The sequence below is a fragment of the Cricetulus griseus genome, chromosome 2 (assembly GCF_003668045.3).
Source record: "Cricetulus griseus strain 17A/GY chromosome 2, alternate assembly CriGri-PICRH-1.0, whole genome shotgun sequence".
Taxonomy (NCBI): domain Eukaryota; kingdom Metazoa; phylum Chordata; class Mammalia; order Rodentia; family Cricetidae; genus Cricetulus; species Cricetulus griseus.
Window position 1 is genome coordinate 271598821 of NC_048595.1, and position 20794 is coordinate 271619614.

The 20794-nt window shown below is 38.9% G+C and overlaps 1 protein-coding gene across 7 annotated transcripts in view; it reads right to left on the bottom strand.

Moving 5' to 3' along the window:
• Reps1 (RALBP1 associated Eps domain containing 1) overlaps positions 1-20794 on the bottom strand; it is a 71338-nt gene that overhangs the window by 4850 nt on the left and 45694 nt on the right. For 3 of the 7 annotated variants that reach the window (XM_027401956.2, XM_027401957.2, XM_027401953.2), the window contains exons 9-15: positions 15546-15667; positions 12189-12269; positions 5908-5995; positions 4753-4854; positions 2837-2909; positions 1225-1343; positions 52-116 (exon numbers count right to left, since the gene is read on the bottom strand). In XM_027401956.2, coding sequence (XP_027257757.1) covers positions 52-116; positions 1225-1343; positions 2837-2909; positions 4753-4854; positions 5908-5995; positions 12189-12269; positions 15546-15667 — 650 coding nt within the window. The remainder of the gene's footprint in view (positions 1-51; positions 117-1224; positions 1344-2836; positions 2910-4752; positions 4855-5907; positions 5996-12188; positions 12270-15545; positions 15668-20794) is intronic. The other 4 variants (XM_027401955.2, XM_027401954.2, XM_027401959.2 and 1 more) reach the window with 4 other exon arrangements.

Sequence of the window (20794 nt, forward strand, 5' to 3'; positions counted from 1 at the left end):
TCCTGAAGATGGCAGCAAATGCCATTTGTACCAAGTACACAGGAGACTTACCTGTGAGGGCTGAGGTCTTGGAGGCACTGCAGGAGGGTGGGCAACAGCTCCAGTCTGTTGCTGTCCTGTATGAATATGCAAATCTCTAGTGATTATATAATTGCTTTACTGGAGAAGAAACAGATGAATGTGACCATATGACAAAACAGTTCTAAGAGCACTTGGTAACTTTCCAAGGGGCTGAGGTTGTAGCTCAGTGGTAGATTAGTTGCCTAGCAGCAGAGACAAGGGGATGAGAAGCTAGTTCAAAGTTAGCCTTGGCTATATGGTGAGTTTGAGGCCAGCTAGGGCTACATGAGACCATCTTAAAACCCAAGCCAAAAGCTCTACATTTGACCTAATGGTCCAAAGTCATGGCCCCTCTTCAACCTCATTTCTTGTCACCTCCACTACATGAGGGACTGCTGAAAAGCTCCTGCCTATTTCCTTAACAGTAACCTGTTCTTGGTTTTCTCCTCTATTTTTCTGATTGCTCTTTAGCTACCAGATGAAAGTCTTTAAAACTTTCCTTTAACTTAATATTATAATCTCTGTATAAAAAATTCTCAGTATTTCCATTTTTCTTGGCTCACAGGTCCAACAGTCTGTTGATTACTTACACTTTTCCTCATATGAAAATCTTTTATCATACAGATTAAACCACCATCTCTGTCCTAGCTTTTCTATTTTAATCACTGTAGTTGCAAAACTGCCAGTTGTATAAACATTAAGATCCTGGAGTCATGGCTCTCCTCTGTTGTCCCCCACCACACCCCTATTACTGATACAAGCACATCTTTAAAATTTCCTGTGGTATCTCTCAAGTTCCATCATTATTATCTGTACTCAAACATACCTTAGTCATTAGGAAAACAACAATGTCTCCACTTCAAAAGAAAGTAGTTTTCATTTGATGTCTTTAATTTTATTTTTTTGAGACACAGTTTCCCTGTGTAGCCCTGGCTGTCCTGGAACTACCTTTCTGGACCAGGCTGTCCTTGAACTCAAAGATCCACCTGCCTCTGCCTCCTGAATGCTGGGGGCTCTTTTGACATCTTTAATTCACAAATTTTTTTAAATGTAAAAAAATAAGATATACTAAGAGGAACAAAAAGAAGTTGTATCTTGGACTAATTTAAAACAATGTATATGAATATAATTAATGCATATTATCATTCCCTAGCCCCTCCCTACCTGTGGTAACTGCAAAGGTCCGATTCATATCTAGGGATGATGATCTAGAATGAGAGGGTTGTGGCCTTGGAGGGGGAGGTGGTGGTGCAGTGTTATCGGGTGATGTTCCTGAATGAGACCTGAAAAAGTTATCCATCACAATTGCTTATGTTAATACTCGAACTTGATCCTTTTTAAGCATTCAAACTTGACTGAACAGCCAAAGACCTTATTAGAATGACACTTTTCAAACAGTACCTATGAAAGTATCACAACTAGTAAGAGAAACATTATCTACGCTGTGTTGGAAACAAATGGTTACTTAATGTGCCAAATAACTTTTTATAAAGTCATAAACAAACTTGTTAAAAAGTGGAAGTTACTGTCAACATGAGTTCATCAACACAGACCACAAATCTCTTGTGATATTTCCCATTCTACTGAAGGCAACACAAGCCTGGAAAGCTATTTTCAAAAGCAAGAACCTCTACATGCTCACTTTTTAACAGCTGGAATGTGAGAAGCAGGGACAGAATCTGGCACAATGTGAGATGCTCATGGGTGTCACAAAGATACCCCACTTTAGAGGTGACTATACTGAAGTTCAACTAACTCAGGAGATTCTTCTCTTTGGGACCAAAGTCTTGTATTCTGAAAAGGCTCTCCATGGCTCTGGCAAACACATCTTCACATACAGGTATAAAAAGAACACACTCCAAAATAGCTGAGAACTCTACGAAACACAGGGGAACTCCACATATTAAAGAAAGGAAACAAAGCAGTCTTTTGACTTTCTTGGAAATTTGGGAGTGGAGGTGCTCATGTCTGTCTCCAACAGGCATGCTACAAAGGGATTTTCAACACATGCAAAGTGTGAGAAGTGAAAGATGCATCTATCCTGTATGTCTTGAGTGCATGGTAAGGTCCATGCAGACAAACCTCCACCATCATCCTTTGCTTATCCCATGTATTGTTTGTGCCTGTAAGGCTGCAGAGTGAGCAGGCAGCTCCCATCTGGGCATGATCTAGGTGTTTAAAACAATGTTCTAATGGTATTTGCCACAGAGTCATATGCTTATAGATGCACTGTTCTACTGACACAAAGGGTTGCATTAACATCTACTACTAAGAAATTATGAGCCTGGGGGCTGGAGTGATGGCTCAGAGGTTAAGAGCACTGGCTGCTCTTCCAGAGGTCCTGAGTTCAATTCCCAGCAACCACATGGTGGCTCACAACCATCCATAAGGAGATCTGGTGCCCTCTTCTGGTGTGGAGGCAGAATATTGCATACATAATAAACAAACAAACAAACAAACAAACAAATAAATAAATAAATGAAATTATGAGCCTGTTGGAGAGATGAGCACCTCCACTCCCAAATTTCCAAGTAACTTAGAAAGTCAAAAGACTGCTCGTTTCCTTTCTTTGATATATGGTGTTCTCATAAAAAATACATAAACACAAAACAATACTAACAGTAAGGGCTCCCTTTCATTTTTTTAACAGGTAGAACCAAAACATTTGTCTTTTATATAAGCTAATAGTTATTTAACAGATTTCAGAGAGCAAATAATTTGGGCTTGGCCCTAAGTACATGGGGAGATCTCAACACAGTTTGATATAAATACTAACCTTTGACGAGTTACGTTGCTCCCAATCTGCTCTGGGTCAGAAGGGAAAGAGTCTGAACTACTGTACCCATCTGCTGGTAAATAGATATGTTCTGGTTAATAATACTCATTTCTTTGCTTTTTATTCTCTCTACCACAAATGTAAGTAATAGATTGTTTCACTGCTTCGAAATCAGAGACATTCAAAGGCTGCTAAATAGGCTAACATCATTTCAGTTTTGCCAACTATAAAAATCAAATACATCATGCATAGGTATATAGTAGACAGAACAAGTTACAATCTAGATAAATAACTAATGAAACAAATACTCAAAATAAATCATAAAAATCACATATATAATTCCCTCTTATACAAAAACATAATAATAAGACTGAATATCTCTTTTATGAAATGCTTTGGGCTCCAAATGCTTCTGGTTTCCATTTTCTCTTTTTCCATATTTAAAGCATTTGCATAGACATTTGATACATGGAGAAGAGAGCCCAGTCTAAACACATATCCATTCATGTCCCCTATCTACCATCATGCACACAGCCAGATTCATAGTGTGCCTTTGTTTTTCCTGCTATCTGTCAAGTGTTCAGGTGATGCCATTTTGCTACTCAAAAAGTTGGGGATGCTGAAGCATTTCCTATTAGGGATTTTGAGATTGCTCTTGCTCATTCTGTATTACAGATTCACAAAATATGACTTAAAGTAGACAATAAGATGGTTAACTGTGGACACTGAGAGTGTGAATAATTATTTTTATTTTTGTAGTAAGTACGAACAGTAGCATAGTAATAAACAGCTACTTTCAAATAAAAGATTAGAAACAGTCTACGAAAAGAAAGCTCCTTTTACCTGGGCATGGTGGCACTGTGCCCAGATAGGAATTGCTTTCTTTGCTGCTGGAGCCCTCCTGCTCTCTCTCAGCTGCAGAGGCTGCCCTTGACTCCTTTCTCCTGTGCTACACCACACGGGTAAGCAAACCCCCCAGTCTTTTCCTACAGAGTTTACAAATCTGAACACTTCTCACTATCTGTGCCACTCCCATTCTATCCCGAGCCACCAAGCTCTTGGAACCAGATTATCATAACTATCTCCCATTTCAGCACTTGCCTACCTTTGGTCTGCTACACAACAGGCAGGGTGAGTCTTTTTAAAGGGAAGGGCAGGTGTCCTGTCACTCCTCTGTGGAAAACTTTCTACCGACTTTTCAGGCCATTCAGTAAGAGTGGAAATGTTACAATCTCTCCTACTCTTCTCTCCCTTGCTGCCTCTGCTTAGCACATTGATTCCACTCTAGGCACTGCCTGCTGTTCTGCAGACCTTCCTGCCTCACGGCTGTACAATGGCTACTGCCTGTGTTTTAGTCTTCTTTCCTACAAGTCACAGAGCTGTCACTCAGCTCCTTTAAATTTTAAGTCAAATGTTACCTTCTAAAAAAGCCTTCTTCGTTCTTTCTCCTCATTTAAAATGACACTCTTATTTCCCTTTCCAGCTTTTAAGTTCTATCCATGGAATTAGCATTCTTTTCATCTAAGAGTCACCCCATCCCACCCTAATCTCACTTATAAACTTGATACAGATGGAGACTTAACCCTCTTCTGTTTACTGCTAAATCCCCACTCCCTAGATTGGAACCTGGCACATTGTAGCCAATTACCATGGCTGCATGAATGAATACATACCCAACGTTTTTTGAGAAACAAAGAAAGAACAAACAGGGGAAGGAGGCAAACAGGTAGCCTGCCCTGAAGTAAATGACAATGACAGGGGTCATGTATTCACACATAGGGCAGCAGGTTTTGAAGAGTTACTGTCCCCTATTTTATGCATTGAACACAGTGTTAATAGAAAACTACTTCAAATCCTCAGACTCTAAATTTACTCAGTGAACTCAAATGTGAGATATGATTTGATTTTTCACTTACCTACAGTATTTCCAGAAGGAAATTTTACTGATGAATTGATTTTATTTTCTTCAGAAAGGTCAGATGTTTTCACAAGTAACGGACTTGTGGGATTAGTGTGATCTAGTAGAGAATTAAAAGGTAACAATGCAAGAGACAGACATTTACACTGATAAAAATCACAATGTAAGACTTCATTTAGATACTGCAAAAAGTATCACAAGACAACACAATCTTATTAATAAAACCGAGTATAAAATGGTTTATGGAAAATTTTGTTATCTTCCACAATAGAATGTAATTTATTTATCTGCATTTTCACTTGGTTAACTTTATTCCTATACCACAGGTAACAAACTACCTAACGTCTGGGCTGTAAATGATATTAGTGCTGGTTTATACAGATAAACATTTTCCTGAGAAGCCTTTACTATGCCAGGCATGGAGCTGCACACCTGTCACTGAAGCACTTGGGAGGCTGAGGGAGGAAGATCAAGGGTCTGATGAGGCCAGCCCAAGTTAATTAAGAGAACCCACACGGTGGCTTACCACCATCTGTAACTCCAGTTCCAGGGCATCCAATGGCCTCTTCTGACCTCTTCAGTTACCAGGCACACAGTGTTGCATGCACATACACACAAAGAGAATCCTCATACATATAAAATAAAATAAATCCAAACAACAACAAAAAAACCCAGACTCCAGAATACCAAAAAGTATCTCATTTTCAAATGGCCTTATTTATTTTCTAAAATTTCCCCTATACATGGGGATTTTAAAGCTTTATATGGTAAATAATTTCTTTTTTAAAACTGGCACATGTTCAATAATGCAGCTCTAGGAGCACACAACTGTAGAAAAGTATTGGTTAAAAGAAAAATAAGCAATTATTAGTCAAGGTGGTAGAGTGTGTCTTTACTCCCAGTACTCTAGAGGAAGAGGCAGGTGGATCTCTGTGAATTCAGGGACAGCCTGGTCTACACTGAGAGAGTTCCAGGACACTCAAAGCTATGACGTGAGACCCTGCCTCAAAAACAAAACAAAAACAAAAGAAAACAAAAAGAAAAAACCAAACAAACCAAAAAAGATCATTTATAAAAGAAACTCCACGCTTCAAAGAGTAATTCCTTCTGTATTCTAGCAGCAAGCTAAACAGCCTGATGGCGCCTTCCTTACCACTGCTGGTTCTTTTCAGTTCCATCTCCTGCATGTGGATTTTGCTTGGAGTCATGCGAATGGGAACTGGATGGACAATAGCAGTGTCCTAGAGACAAATTAAATAAATATGGAATTTGCATTAGGAATCATGAGACCCTGAAGACTAAGAACTAAAAGGCTTCTGCACAGCCTTTTCTCATTCACAGTAATGCAAACATGACATCTTTAAAAATTAAAAACTCAATTAAAAAATCAAGTTTACATGCTGAATAATTTGATTTCATAATGTACTTTTAAACTGAATGATTAAAGAATTTCATGACATTTGCTTATTAAAAACATAGCTCAAAACAGTATATGAAAGCAAACTGCAAGGATCTGATGAGATTATATAAATGTTAACCTCTGAGGTAAATTGAAATATTTCATGAAAACTCAAAAACTCAGACTGAAAATTGTTTTACTAAACTGCTTAAGAAAATTTTGCTTTTTTAAACCTACAAAACAAAAATAACTAGAAGTATGTTATACTGCAATTGTAGGTATGATAAAACACTTCCTATCCATTAAGGAATACACTACTTTAGACAACAAGAAAGACCCCCTACTAACATGGCAGGATTTTATGATCTCCATACATCAAATATGCCTAAGCCTCTGGACAGGCAATTTCAGAGGAGTAAAGTGGTTGACAGTGCTGACTTCTGAAAGGAAGGAAAGAGGAAAAGCCAAGAAAGGATGACGACAAAGGAAACATCTCAGAACCAGGAGGAAGGCAGAGAGGCACCCCAGGAAAGAGGCCAGCCCTGCGGCTGAGACCCTTTGGGAAAGGCCAGAAGCAGATCAAACACCTGGCTCCAAAACAGCTGAAAGGCACGGTGGGAGGGCGTGGCTCCTATGCTTACCATGCTATCCTATCTACGAACCTAAGCTCCTTACTGGTGAGTATCTAGCCATGCAGTAGAGTGTAGTATGGGGCACTGACCTTCAGCGTACACTGGACACTGTTCAGGAGATAAAACTGAATGAACATTAAACCTTCGTGAGGGAAAAATGTTATACCAGCAAGCACCTTTTATTTTACAGGCCGTTGGCTTATTCTCATTGTCTAAACTTAAACAACTAACTAACAAGTTTGTCATTGCTATTACACAGACAAAACCACTGAGAGTAATTTCCTCATCCAATTCCAATGAAAATCTAACCAGGATTCATGTAAATAACCAGTAAACCTGAACAACTATTTCCATGTACTTTTAAAATTATAGTTTAAAAAAAAAATCAGTATTACACACGGGTGATAGTTCTGATTTCCCTTACATTCTCAAAAATATTTAAAATAGTAACATTTAAGCACTGCCATATCTATGATTATGAAAATGTGGCTTTATTAATAATAACATCTTAGTTTATATTCGTAGAATTTTCATTTTGCTAACCTGGTGGGTGCTGGTGGCTTCTCACTGAATTTAGTTGTATTTTTTGATGATTTGAATATGTTTGTACTTCTTTCTATCATCTCTGCATGTACATATCTTTTATATTGGCTTGTTTCTAAATGATACAGCTATTTTTTTTTCTTTTCTTTTTCGAGACAGGGTTTTTCTGTATTGCTTTGGAGGCTGTCCTGGAACTTACTCTGGAGACCAGGGTAGCCTTGAACTCACAAACATCCGCCTGCCTCTGTCTCCCGAGCACTGGGATTGAGCACTGGGATTGAGGGCATGTGTGACCAACGTCTGACATGACACAGCTTTTATACATAGACTTAAGCCGGGCGTTGGTGGCACACGCCTTTAATCCCAGCACTTGCCAGGCAGAGGCAGGCGTATCTCTGTGAGTTCGAGGCCAGCCTGGTCTCCAGAGCAAGTGCCAGGATAGGCTCCAAAGCTACACAGAGAAATCCTGTCTTGAAAAACCAAAAAATAAACAAACAAACAAAAAACGAAAAACCAAATAAACATAGACTTTATATCATTTTTTTCCAGTGTGTGATAAATATACTTAGTATTCTTTGTATTTTGTTTTTAGTCTAATTAACCATTAAAATAGTTTGGGCCTGTGATGCTTGTACAAAATATAAATTTCCCTGTTCCAAATCTGGACATTTATTCATGATACCATCTCCAAGGTTTGTAAATGTATCCCAAGACTGGACACAAAATTTTCAATACACTCAGTGAATGAGATTGATATTTTAATTGCTAAAGTTGGGTGAATTTATTTTCCTCTAAAGTGATTTTTCCATTTTATCTTTATTTGTATAATTTTTTGCTTCATTTTTAATGATTTTTTAAATTGTGTATTGTGGTGGTTTGAAGGAGAATGACCCCATAGGTGCATATGTTTCAATACTTAGTGCTGTGCCTTTGTTCCATCATGGACTGTAACTCCTAAAACTGTAAGCCCAATTAAATTCTTTTTTTTTTTATCAGTTACCTTGCTCATGGTGCTTTGTCACAGCGATAAAAATGTAACTCATATCTTGTGTGGGTACGTGCATGCACATGCAGGTGCCCACCGAGGCCAGAGGGTTAACCTGGATGCTGAGAACCAAATTCTAATCCTCTGCAAGAGCAGAACACACTCTTAACTACTGAGCCTTCTCTCTAGCACCCTTCATATATTCTTGAATTATGAGGTAAAACATTAAATTTGTTGTATCTTTCAAATGGATACAATTTCATTGCCTTTTAATAAAATAAAATAAAACAAAAAATAAACCAGTCTCACCACGTAGTTCTGACTGGTCTTTAACTTCCAAGTTCTAAGACTAAAGGTATGAACCACCATGCCAAGCTAATTTTATTACATATTTTTAGTTACACACAAAATACATAATAAAAAAAATACTAAGCCTTAATTTCCTAAAAGGCATGCTAAGTCTGTACCAACCAATCAGCTTTCAATAGCACATTGTGCTTGAACACCTCCTGGCTACTGGTGACCTGTAAAGCTTTTAGTCCAGTGGCTTCTGTTGCCCACAGAAGACAAGAAAATACTGATGAGCCTGAAATGGATATCCAGGCCTGACCTCAGAGAAATGCATTATATACTGTTTGTGGCTTATGCAGCTAGACAGGAAGCATTCACTTTAATATGTAAATGAAAAATCATGAATGTCTATAAAGGTCATACTTTCTCTCTGCTCTTATCCACTGTCTCCAAAACAAAAAACACAAACCCCACAAAAACCCTTCACACCACCATCAAGAAACCAGGAGTAGGAAAGCTCTGCCCACTTTCTTCTACTTATTCAAAACCACCAAAAAGTCACTTCCAATTGCACATCTGTATCACACATTTGGGTGCCTAATAAATATAATGCAGAACTTTTTATACTATCATAATTAGGCCCACCTCTCCTTATTTTCTACATGCCCAGCATCCTATTACTCCCTCCTACCTAATCCAACCCAACTTTCCACTGTAGTGCCAAGAGCCCATCAGCTTTTTGATTATCATTTCTTCGAGCTGTTAGCTGAGTCTTGTTCCCTAGTTGCACTCTTCTTGACACTTGGTGCTAGCTCCTAGTTGACAACCAAGTGAGGCTGATCTCCTCAGTCTGGCCTATAGAGATGCTTCCATTTGGATTCAACTACATTCTTTAACGCCCAGCCTTCCACAACTCATATATGTGCCATATGTAGAACTTATCTTGCTCACAATACTCTCTACTCCGAAGACCTTTGCCTATTTTTGCCAACACCCACTCGCTATCAGGACACACAGGGAACCAATTACAGGGCCTCCAGCATGCAGCCTGCCCACTTTTCTCAACTTTCCCTGTCTTTCTCTTTTTCTTTCAGCTACTGGCCAAAGCCTGGGCATCCCTGATACTCTGGGTGGAAAATTCTCTGAAATCTGCTCCCCTCCTGCCATGCAGTTGCTTACCAACCTACTCTGAACCCGCCAGCTTTCTAGCCCCTAACTTAAAAACAAGGCTTTCCTCCCAAAGGGTCATTTAAGAGTGTGGCTACAGGGTGTAGTCCATGGACAGGCAACATTCATCGATTAAATGAACTGTGAGACACTAATATGAGAGGACACAATTAACTAAAAGTAGAGTGTTTTCCTAATTGAGAATCTAACGTAAGGACAGGAAAAGTTGGAGAACAAAGATTTAAATTTACTACCACTCAAACACGCACAAATACTATAGGTAGCTGATTTAAGTACTTAATAGTATCACCTGTATTTGGCCAAATTCAGAAGTCTAAATTCAAGTTTAAAATCTCAATGACCTATGTCTTATTTTCTCGAAGTCTTGTGCCATGTTACAGTGATGGAAAGTACTGAGCTATATGAAAAGTTTGGGGTTTTTTTCCTGATTTTTTTTTTTTTTTTGACATGGAGTCTCTATGTAGCCTAGGATCATTGGTCTCAACCTCCCAAGTGCTAGAATTACAGGCATTTGTCACTGTGCCCTGCTGAGCTATAGCGTTTTTTAACACTAGAGTTGGCACACATAAATCTGGACTTTATTTCTAAGATATGAGAACATCAAAATTTTTTTTCTATATTTCCTGCCAGTTTGGAGTAGAGTTGGAGATTAGCTTGGGATAAGCAAACAAATAAATAAGCAAAAATTCCCAAGTCATGTTCTTGCCTGCTTTCTCTGCCTTCTAAATTTTAGAAAATAAATCAAGTTTTTTTTTTTTTTTTACTTCCAATTCATGAAATATTTCCATTAGTTAAACTATGCAAGAATTAGAAGACAGGAGCAATAAAAACAAAGCTTAAAGCTAAAAGAAACTTAAAGGTAATCTCTTGTTCTAGAGCTTGCCACATCCCAAGAGACCAGAACTGTGGCTGCTAACAAGTAGCAAAAATTTCAATGTCTCATAAATTTTTATGAGATTAAAAACAAAGACAAGAGGTTTAAACATAGTAGAAAAAGAAGCAAATGCATGAGTAATTCACATACGAACTGGCTTTGGAAACAATAAATTATAGCCTTGACATTTTTAAAACATCCATACATTATGTTTGAGCTGAATTCAGTAGCTATAAAAGCACCTTCTATAAAACTGTAAAACACATTGAAGTTTCATTAATTCACTGCCGAAGCAGTATTTTCTTAAATGCCACTTTCCCCCAAACCACATTAAACACCAGGACCCTTTAAGATTAATAAGTGCTGGCTGTCTTTGATCAGAAGCATCTAAAAAGAATGCGCCTATGCTCTGGGCAGAGCTCAGTGCTTACAGTTTTGGCATGAACCAGGCTCAGATCAAACCTCAGTACTGAGTGGAGTAGGCACAGACAAGAATGCCATGTGTCACTTTCTTTGAACCTTTCTATGCTGCTCATTTAAAAACAAAACAACACAAAACTACCTTTACACTCTCCTTCCTTCCTAGTTACTTTCTCTTTCTTTCTTTCTTTCTTTCTTTCTTTCTTTCTTTCTTTCTTTTTCTTTTTTTTTTTTTTTTTGAGACAGGGTTTCTCTGTAGCTTTGGAGCTTATCCTGGAACTCACTTTATAGACTAGGCTGGCCCTGAACCCATAGAAATCCACCTGCCTCTGCCTCCTGAGTGTTGGGATTAAAGGCGTGTGCTACCACCACCGACCTTTCTTTTTCTTTTTATATGGCATGTGTATTAGCAAGTGTCCTCTTTACAAGAAATGAGAGGAAGACCACATAAAGGAATGAACAGTGAGAAGAATGATTCCTAGCTATAGTTTAAAAGATTTCAAGCATTTGAGGGACAGGTGCGGTATAACTCCATAGGGACAGAATCTGTTTTTAAAATCAGGATATGAACTTTGTAGCATTTTTTAAAAAGCAACACAGAAAATAACAGAAGACAAGACAGAGGCTCTGTGGCACAAGACTGCTTTTGTTGTGTTGAACTCAATTCTCTTTACCAGGACTCAACACACCAATTAAATAAAAAGGCTATTGGGAATATTTAAAAAAAGACACTGCATAAATATTTACATTTAGAGTACATGTTACATGATGTATTAAGCATACATATAAAGTATTTACATAAGGTCACTACACTGAACAAGCAGTATGTTTAATAAAACATACACTTAGCAGATGGTAACATGGCTAACCAAATCAACTGTCACAAAATATTCCTTACAGACACATGTACCAGATTTTAAACATAAAGTTTTCTCTCACCAAAATAACTACAAAATACAAAGAATGGCAAAAATGTTTTACTACTGAGCGCACAAAAATCAAAAGGCCTACACTGAACCATGCATATCAGCTAAAAACCATAATGATGGAAATTGGGTTAATAAAATTAATTTTAAACAAGCAAGCTAAGTGATTGACTTACAGGATCAGCTGGTGCAATGTTAGAATCAAATTGGGTCAGAGTTTGTGAGCTTGAAGAGCGTTCACTAAATGTCTCCCACTGCTGAACAGACAGAGGAGAGATAAGTCAGCACGGGGAGATGCGCAGAGATCACTGGAGAAGACTCAGCAAGTCATTCAGAGGCTGCACTGCAAGATGCGTTCCCAGATTAACAAACTTCTGTAGTTTCTAATTCCCATCACCACTGCATACGTGTCTATGCTGGGCCATCTTATTAATATAAGGTGAGTACCTTCATAATCAAATGTACAGTAAAAATTTAATGCAATCTCTATAGATGAGATTAAAGCTTTTATAGAATTAACACTCAAAACACCATAAAGAAAACAGAGTATAAGTGATGAAAATAGCAACCAAGTAGAAATGCACTGGGGTTGTATTGACTAGAACAAAATTTAACTTCAAATCCTGTTCAGGGAGCAGTTAAAAAGAGGCCCAGGAGCTGAAGTCAGAGAAGATGGAGCATTCACCGCGACTTTCAGTGCGGCCCCTGAAAGATGATTCCATTATGTACGTGCACAGATTTTATATATACACATAGATAGTTAATAAAATATCACTGAGATAAAGTGCAGGGGATTTTGGAATAAACGGTTCAGCTATTTTGTCAATTTGTAGCAAGTCAACCTCTGCGATCAGCACTATGAACAGGGCCATGCCAGATCACAAGACAGAGCTGCCAATCAGGCCCCCTCCCCATGCTAGGAAAATCAGAGTGCGGCCATGAGAGCAAATCAAGCATCTGAGTATGTTATATACAGGAGATGCACGGGAAGAACTACTTTTCTAAAAGAGGTGCACAAAGAAATGTCATACCTCTTCAAACATGTGGGATGATAAGTCAACATTAATTACAGTGAATTCACAGAATTTTTACATCAAGATCGTATTAAGACTACCATTTGAATCTGACCTTAAAATGACAAGTAGTCCTCTGAAGAGAGAGACATCTACTTACACACATACAATATATACACATGACTGCTTACACACAGACACAGCTACCTCTCTAACCAAAATCCTCGATGTGATTCAGTTTGTAAGAGTATATACTTTTATGCTTCAAAGTTCAACTTTCTACTTAAAATAGTGATACTTAATTTGAGTAGACTCCTGAAATTAGGTTTTAGCAAATGAGAATATTGCTGGAAATTACCTACAAAAATGGCTAAATAGAAGCATTTAACAACATTCCCTACAGGTTATTTTACCATGAAGAATGTTGACTTAAGGATGTGAATAAAGCTCACAACAGCACACTTTTATCAGGGACTTTCACATCAGGAACTCATTTACCCAATTGCATAATAAATTAATGTCTTCAGTAGTTATTGTTGCCAGGATTTAGAAGGAACTGAACTGTCTACTCCATAGAAAACAGCTTACATGCAGAACTAAGCTCCCTGGAAGGAGGTGGGGCTCATCTTTATGACAAGCATAGCCCTGAGCAGCAACAGGCTCTGGACCAGACTACTGTCACCATACTAGCTGGTCTGTGAACTCCTGGCTGAGTTACATAGTCTCTTTGTGTTTCAGTGTCACCAGCTTTAATATGAAGTTAGGAATACCCACCTCCAAGGAGTGTTGTGAGGAACTAAGAAGTTAAATTAGGTGAAGAACCTCTTGAACAGACTGGCATATCAAAAGTACTTTAGTGTTTTCTCCTACAGCACCTTAACTATATCCATCAGTGCCGAATAAAACTGAAATAATATTAAGAGTTTGTGGGAGATAAAATAGAACCTAAATTTATATTTCAACTAGATATTTTAAAAGCCATTATCAAAACATTTTAAAATCATTTGTCTTACTAGCTTTTTGGTCTTTTATGCATAGCAAAAATTAAGTCATTTATGATCTCATTACTAAGTATTATAAAATAAAATCTGGAAGGACTTTTTGAGAAGGTAACACATGTACCTGGAATCAGAACTAAAAAGTATCTTTATCCCCATCTCTCAAGATCACATCTGATTTCTTTTAGAATGGACTCTGGAATCTGATGCTTGGAAAGAGCTGCCTTTATGTACAAACTCAATAATGGGCTAATGGCACTCTGTCAATTTAATATTGCTTTTTAAAAAATGACAAAAAAATGTAAGTGCAGCTTTGTGACTCTAACCCTACCTCTGTAAGCCATCTCTACCAGAAAACTCTTCAAGGCTTACTCTCCCCCTCCCCACCCCAAACATGTAGCTGACAGTTTACACCCTACATAAGGTGCTGGTGCGATGGACGAGCTACTGGCAGCAGTAAGTCATATAGCACTGCTAGTTCTCCACTTTCTAGCAGCCCCAAATCAACTAGCATGACTTTAAAACAAAATACTTCTCTGGCTTTAAAAGTCAGGAAAGCCTAAAAGCTTACTTTCCCCTAGAAGAAATTACCTTTTGTAGGTATGAAACTTAGTTAACAAAGAGAGCTGCTTAAGAGGTTATTAACAGAGTTTGTCAGAGCACAGGAGTTCTACAGAGGGACCTCCATGGTATGAAAATGGGGTGTTCAGGACCTTCCACTTATGCTAAGAGTGCGCTCTTCCTGTTTTGCACCGCCCAAGTCCAAGTAATTGGGAAGCAGCACATTGCCCCTATTCGGTTTATACCATTGGTCATAATTAATATGGTAAAATAACTTCACTTGTATTATTATTATTTTCTTTTGAGACAGGGTCTCTCTACATAGTTCTCGATGTCCTGGAACTTACTATGTAGACCAGGCTGGCCTGGATCTCACACAGATCCTCCTGCTGGGATTAAAGGTGTGTGCCACTATGCCTGGTCTCCACTTTAGTTTGGGTTGCAGAAAATATTTTTTTCATGCAGAAAGCTACACTAGTGACTTGTCTCTTGCATCACTTCAATGCCAACATTGCAAAATGTATCCTCACATACCCTACTTATACAACTGTGAAGACTCATGGTCATGGATGAAAACTGATGAAAGAGCAAAGGACTTGTGTCCAAATCTTGCTCTTTAATCTCCCTGAATACAAGATCTGATTAAGTCATTCCTCTTTGATTTTCAATTTATGCATTTGCCCTACCTAATCCACAGGGCTTTATTGGGATGGATGGTGGTGTTAACCATATGATAGTGTACACAGTACAAAAACCTCACAAACCACATGCTTTCTACTACTACTGTCACTGTCTTTCTTAGGTCCTCTCAAATGTGTGCACACTGGAGGAACCGTGTGTGTGTGTGTGTGTGTGTGTGTGTGTGTGTGTACTGGAGAAATCCTGTGCTGAATCAATCCCGTTTGAAACTTCTTCCCATAAACAAGTTAATTTTAAACAGAGAAAGGGAAGCTTTGCTAACCTCACTGCTCTGATTCAGCTCAGGCCACGTCTGGTTCAGTGATGGCATCGATGGCGACTTGCTTGGAGGTGCTTCTGCAGGAGAGCCTGAATAACCTACCTCACCCGGCTGGTCCCCCACATCTGCAATTTAGACACAGAAAGTTCCCATCAGCAACATAGTTTAGTTTGGATGACTTATTTAAATGAATAGCTAACAGATAATTTTATGTAAGTGGTAATTTATAGCTGTTTCCTTTCCCAAAGTACATATTTTAATGGACAATACTTACATCATTTACAGTCTATGTGACATCATGACTCCCTAACTTTTCATGAAAAGAAAGTCAAGTTAGAATTAAACAGAAAGAACAACATTAGACAGATAACAATTCAGGAAGGATGTGGGCTGTTCTCTGACAGCAGGGATGGATTCCTGTCAGTCTCCCACAGTGTACCCTGGGGTACTCCTCAGTAAGGAGACAACAAGGTTCCATGCTCTGCTCTGGTGAGCTTGGGGACACTAATCCCCAGTGCAGCATTGCCCTGTCAGTGGGGTATTGCCCTATGTGTCTGCAGTCCAGGCTTGTGATGGTCAATAATAAATAAACTTTAAGTCAGTTTTTCCCACACAAATGCTTACTAGCAAACAGACTCACTAACATTTTCTCTGCAAACCTTCCTGTTACCAAAGAACTACACCCCAAAAGGAGTACCTATTCATGAGAAAAAACTGAAGTCAGCAAGTCCAGACGAATCGTACGGCCTTGTTATTTATTTTAATTTTGGGGGGGATGGGGTAGGAGGTTTTAAACCCAGGGCTTTGTGTATGCCAAATACATGCTCTTCCTACCATTGAGCTACAACTGGGCCAGCAAAACCTAAGCTTTTCTCACTTCATTACGTACACTGGTGTTTCTAGACTGAAGTTAGATAGCTAAAAAATCTATGCTAATATTTCGAAGATTCTACTTTGAATTTCATTTAAGGCTTAAAGTATCTCTAAAATTATACTTAAAACAGAAGGAATTTCAATGATAACTAAATCTCAATTTTCCAAGTTTTACAGAGCTTTGACTACAACCCCTATCAACAGGGGCTATATAATGAAATATGATTCTACCATCTGATCATTTGAACATGGGAGAATTGAAGAAAACTGCTCTTGAGTTTTTCCATAAAAATGAAAGACCCAGTACAAAGCTACAGTTTAGCCTCTTGAAGTTGAAAACAAGAGAGTAATTACCAAAATAATTATTTCAGCACTTATTTTCCTAGAAAACTATGTGTGGACCATGGGTTCCTTCTTGGGTGACTCCAAAAATACTTCAGGGGTTTAAATTTCAGAATTATTTGTGTAACAACATTAATTTTCACTGTGTTGACAGTGGTCCCAACAGAGCAAAAGCAACAAAAGAGAAAGGCACAAAGCAAGACAGGGAGCACAAAGTGTGGTTATTCAGTTAAAGTATTCTTTACTCCTGCACATGTAAGTGAATTTTAATAAATGGCAAATGAGTAAAGAGTCTTCCTGAAATGAAGTATAGATTAATTTTATAGAATTTTAGAGCTAAAACCACATCCTGTTAATACTTCCTATGACAAAGTGGGAACATATGAAACATGTCTATTGCATATATCAAAGTGAACTGACTGAGCCAAGGAAGCCCCATGGGACTCAGCTGACAGCTAAATGATGACATTTTCATAGAACACTGTCTTTCTTTTTTGAAGTGAACTCCTGACAAATCATAATTCTTTAGACTTGTTAAAGCAGATATATTTTTCAAACTAAGCTTTGAAGGAAACACTACAGTTCTGAGAACTATGCATATGGGTCCATACTTTTCAGGACTTCATAGTGCTCACCAACTTCTCTACCAGGAAGGCTGTGATATTCACAAATATATTTTCTGACAAAGTGAAAACCCCAACATCAGAAACATCTTGACTCAATGAAGTAACCATTATACTGTGTACAAAATCATGTACACACAAAAGGGTTACTCAAATATAAGACAGACAAATGGTCTGTAATGCTATGATGTAAAACAAAACAAAATATGTTATAATTTCAGCTTCCACGCTGCAACTAACTTTAAGCAATTACATGGGGCCATAACAGTTTGTAGAGTCCTTGCTAGAAGCTCTGGGCTCATACCTCAGCACTGCATAAACCAACTGTGCATGGCAGCACAATACCCACAATCTTAGTGGTCAAAGGTGGAGGCAAGAAAATCAGAAGTTTAAAACTAATCTTTACTATAAAGCTAGTAAGAGCCCAGCTTGGGATATACAAGACTCTGCCTTAAAAACCAAACCAATCCAAAACAAAACAAATAATGCTCTGGGTAAAGATGTCCTCAGTGACAGAATACTTGCTAGCATGTGCAAAGCACCAGCCAGGTCTCCAGCACCATTTGAAACAACAACAAACACACACAGAGCAGCATTCTTGGTTTGTCAACTATTTATTCAGAGTCAGGCAGCAAACTGAACTTGGTTTGTGGGGCTTAGCCTCTTGGACTCCTAATTTACCATGAATGAAGAAAGCAATCCGACAAGCTGTATGACACCCACTGTCAGTTATTACAGAGATTTGCAAAAGGGAAATCTTTTCATAGATGTCATATTTTGGAGAATATTTTCAGAAAAATATTTATGCTAACATGTAAAGAGTTGGTGTTATTTTTAGGCTGATAGACACTTAAGAAAGCGCTCAACATCCTTAGTCATCAGGGAAATACAAATCAAAACAACTCTGAGATACCATATTACTCCTGTCAGAATGGCTAAAATCAAAAACACCAGTGAGAGTTTATGCTGGAGAGGATGTGGAGAAAGGGGAACACTCCTCCACTGCTTGTGGGAGTGCCAACTTGTACAGCCACTTTGGAAATCAGATGAAGATTCCTTAGGAAAATGGGAATCAGTCAAGATCCAGCAATTCTACTCTTAGGCATATACCCAAAAGATACACATTCATACAACAAGGACATCTGTTCAACTATGTTCATAGCAGCACTATTTGTAACAGCCAGAACCTGGAAGCAACCTAGATGCCACTCAACCGAAGAATGGATAGAGAAAATGTGATACATATACACAATGGAGTACTACTCAGCCGAAAAAAAACAATGGACTCTTGAAATTCACAGGCAAATGGATGGAACTAGAAGAAATCATCCTGAGTGAGGAAACCCAGTCACAAAAAGACAAACATAGTATGTACTCACTCATATATGGATTTTAGACATGGAACAGGGGATGGATTGCCAGCCTACAATCCCACCACCACAGAGTCTGGGAAACAGGGAGGACCCTAAGAGAGACATGCATGGTACCCTAGAGAAGGGGACGGAGACAGGATCTCCTGAGAGGATTGGGACCATGGGGGGAGGGGAGAGGGAGGTGGGAGAAAGTGAGGGGGCGAAGAGGAGAGGAGAGGAGGACATGGGGAAGCAGGGAAGGTTGAGTGGGGAGGAGGAGAGCAGGATGAGAAAAACCGTAACAGAGGGAGTCATTGTAGGCTTGAGGAGAGATCTAGCACTAGGGAGATTTCCAGAGATCTACAAGGATGACACCCACTGGCAATGTAAGCAATAGTGGAGAGGCTACCTTAAACGCCCTTCCCTGATAATGAGATTGATGACTGCCTTATATGCCATCCTAGAGCCTTCATCCAGTGGCTGATGGAAGCAGAGGCAGACACCCCACAGCTAAACACTGAACTGAACTCCTAGAACCCAGTTGCAGAGAGTGAGGAGTGATGAGGAAAGGGGTCAGGACAGGGGTGGTGAAACCCACAGAAACAGCTGACCTGAACAAGGGGGAGCTCATGGACCCAAGACTGATGGCTGAGAGGCAAGCATGGGACAGATCCAGACCCCCTGAATGTGGGTGTCAGTGAGGAGGCCTCAGCAATCTATGGGGCCTTGGACCGTAGATCAGTATTTATCCCTGGCATAAGAATGGACTTTGGGAGCCCATTCCACATGGAGGGATATTATCTCAGCCTGGACACATGGGGGAGGGCCTAGGCCCTGCTCCAAATGATATGACAGACTTTGGTGATTCCCCCATGGAAGGTCTCACCCTCCCTAGGGAGAGGAGGGGGGATGGGGTGGGGAGCTGGGGGTTGATGGGGGCAGGGGAGGAAGGGAGGGAGAGGGAGCTGGGATTGATTATGAAGCAGGCTTGTTTCTAATTTAAATTAGAAAAATTAAAAAAAACAAAAAAAATTAAAAAAAAGAGTTGGTGTTATTTTTAAATGAAGTTACAAGTATTTTTAAAACATGGGTACTGGAGAAGGAACAAAGGAAAGATAAATTATTATCATTATTAAATAAATAAATATTTTATTCACATACATAAAGGCTCTTAGAGATATAGTTTTTGAGAATATTCAAAGATTTTAAGATAAATAAGTTGAAAAGTTGTTGTCCTAGGAAACTAAACACCATTGTTGGGATAAACTGGCAAAATTGTCACCTTGCTTCTTTCACGCTTTATCCACAGAACAACAACTGGCAGGGAGAAGAGAGCAGATTACCCATGCTCTGCAAACCATCAGGTGTCTGAGAAGCTCTGGAAACCCACAGCACCTCCTTCCACTCTGGTCCCTGTAAATATTCAGTGCAGAGCACCCTGCCTGTCCACAAATGTCAGTCTTCAAGACCCCAGCCTTCCAGAGGAAGGGGTGTAATGTTCCTCTTACCCGACACAGTGTTCCAGCAGGAGTATCAACCTGTCAACCTGCCTCCCTCCTGAAGGTTCTGCTCTGCCCCCACAGTATGAGTTGTTGTAGTTGCAAACAACTGGGGGAACTTCAATAATGGATTTTCAAAACAAAGGTAAATGTCTAAGCATGTTCACTGCAATGCTGTTTTAAAGGCAAACTGAAAAGAAATACAAAAATTCATCAATAGGAAACTGGTAAAGGCACATCCATATTATGGAATATGCTCTATGAAAAAGAATCCATTAGCTAGCACTGTATGTCATGAAGTGCCAAGCTATTGTCTGATATAAGGGAAAAACTAGGGATCTATAGTATGATTGGTTTGTGTACAAACTGTTCTCTTGGTCTGTTTGCCATCATATTAAATTTTTTTGAATACAAAGAAATCATTAACAATGCTTAATTTGGTCAATATAATCTCAAGTCTGAATTTACATGAATTTTTAATGACTACTCATGAAATGTTTGATAACTTCTCTTCCTTACTTTATGTGCACTGGTGTGAGGGAGTCAGATCCCCTGGCACTAGA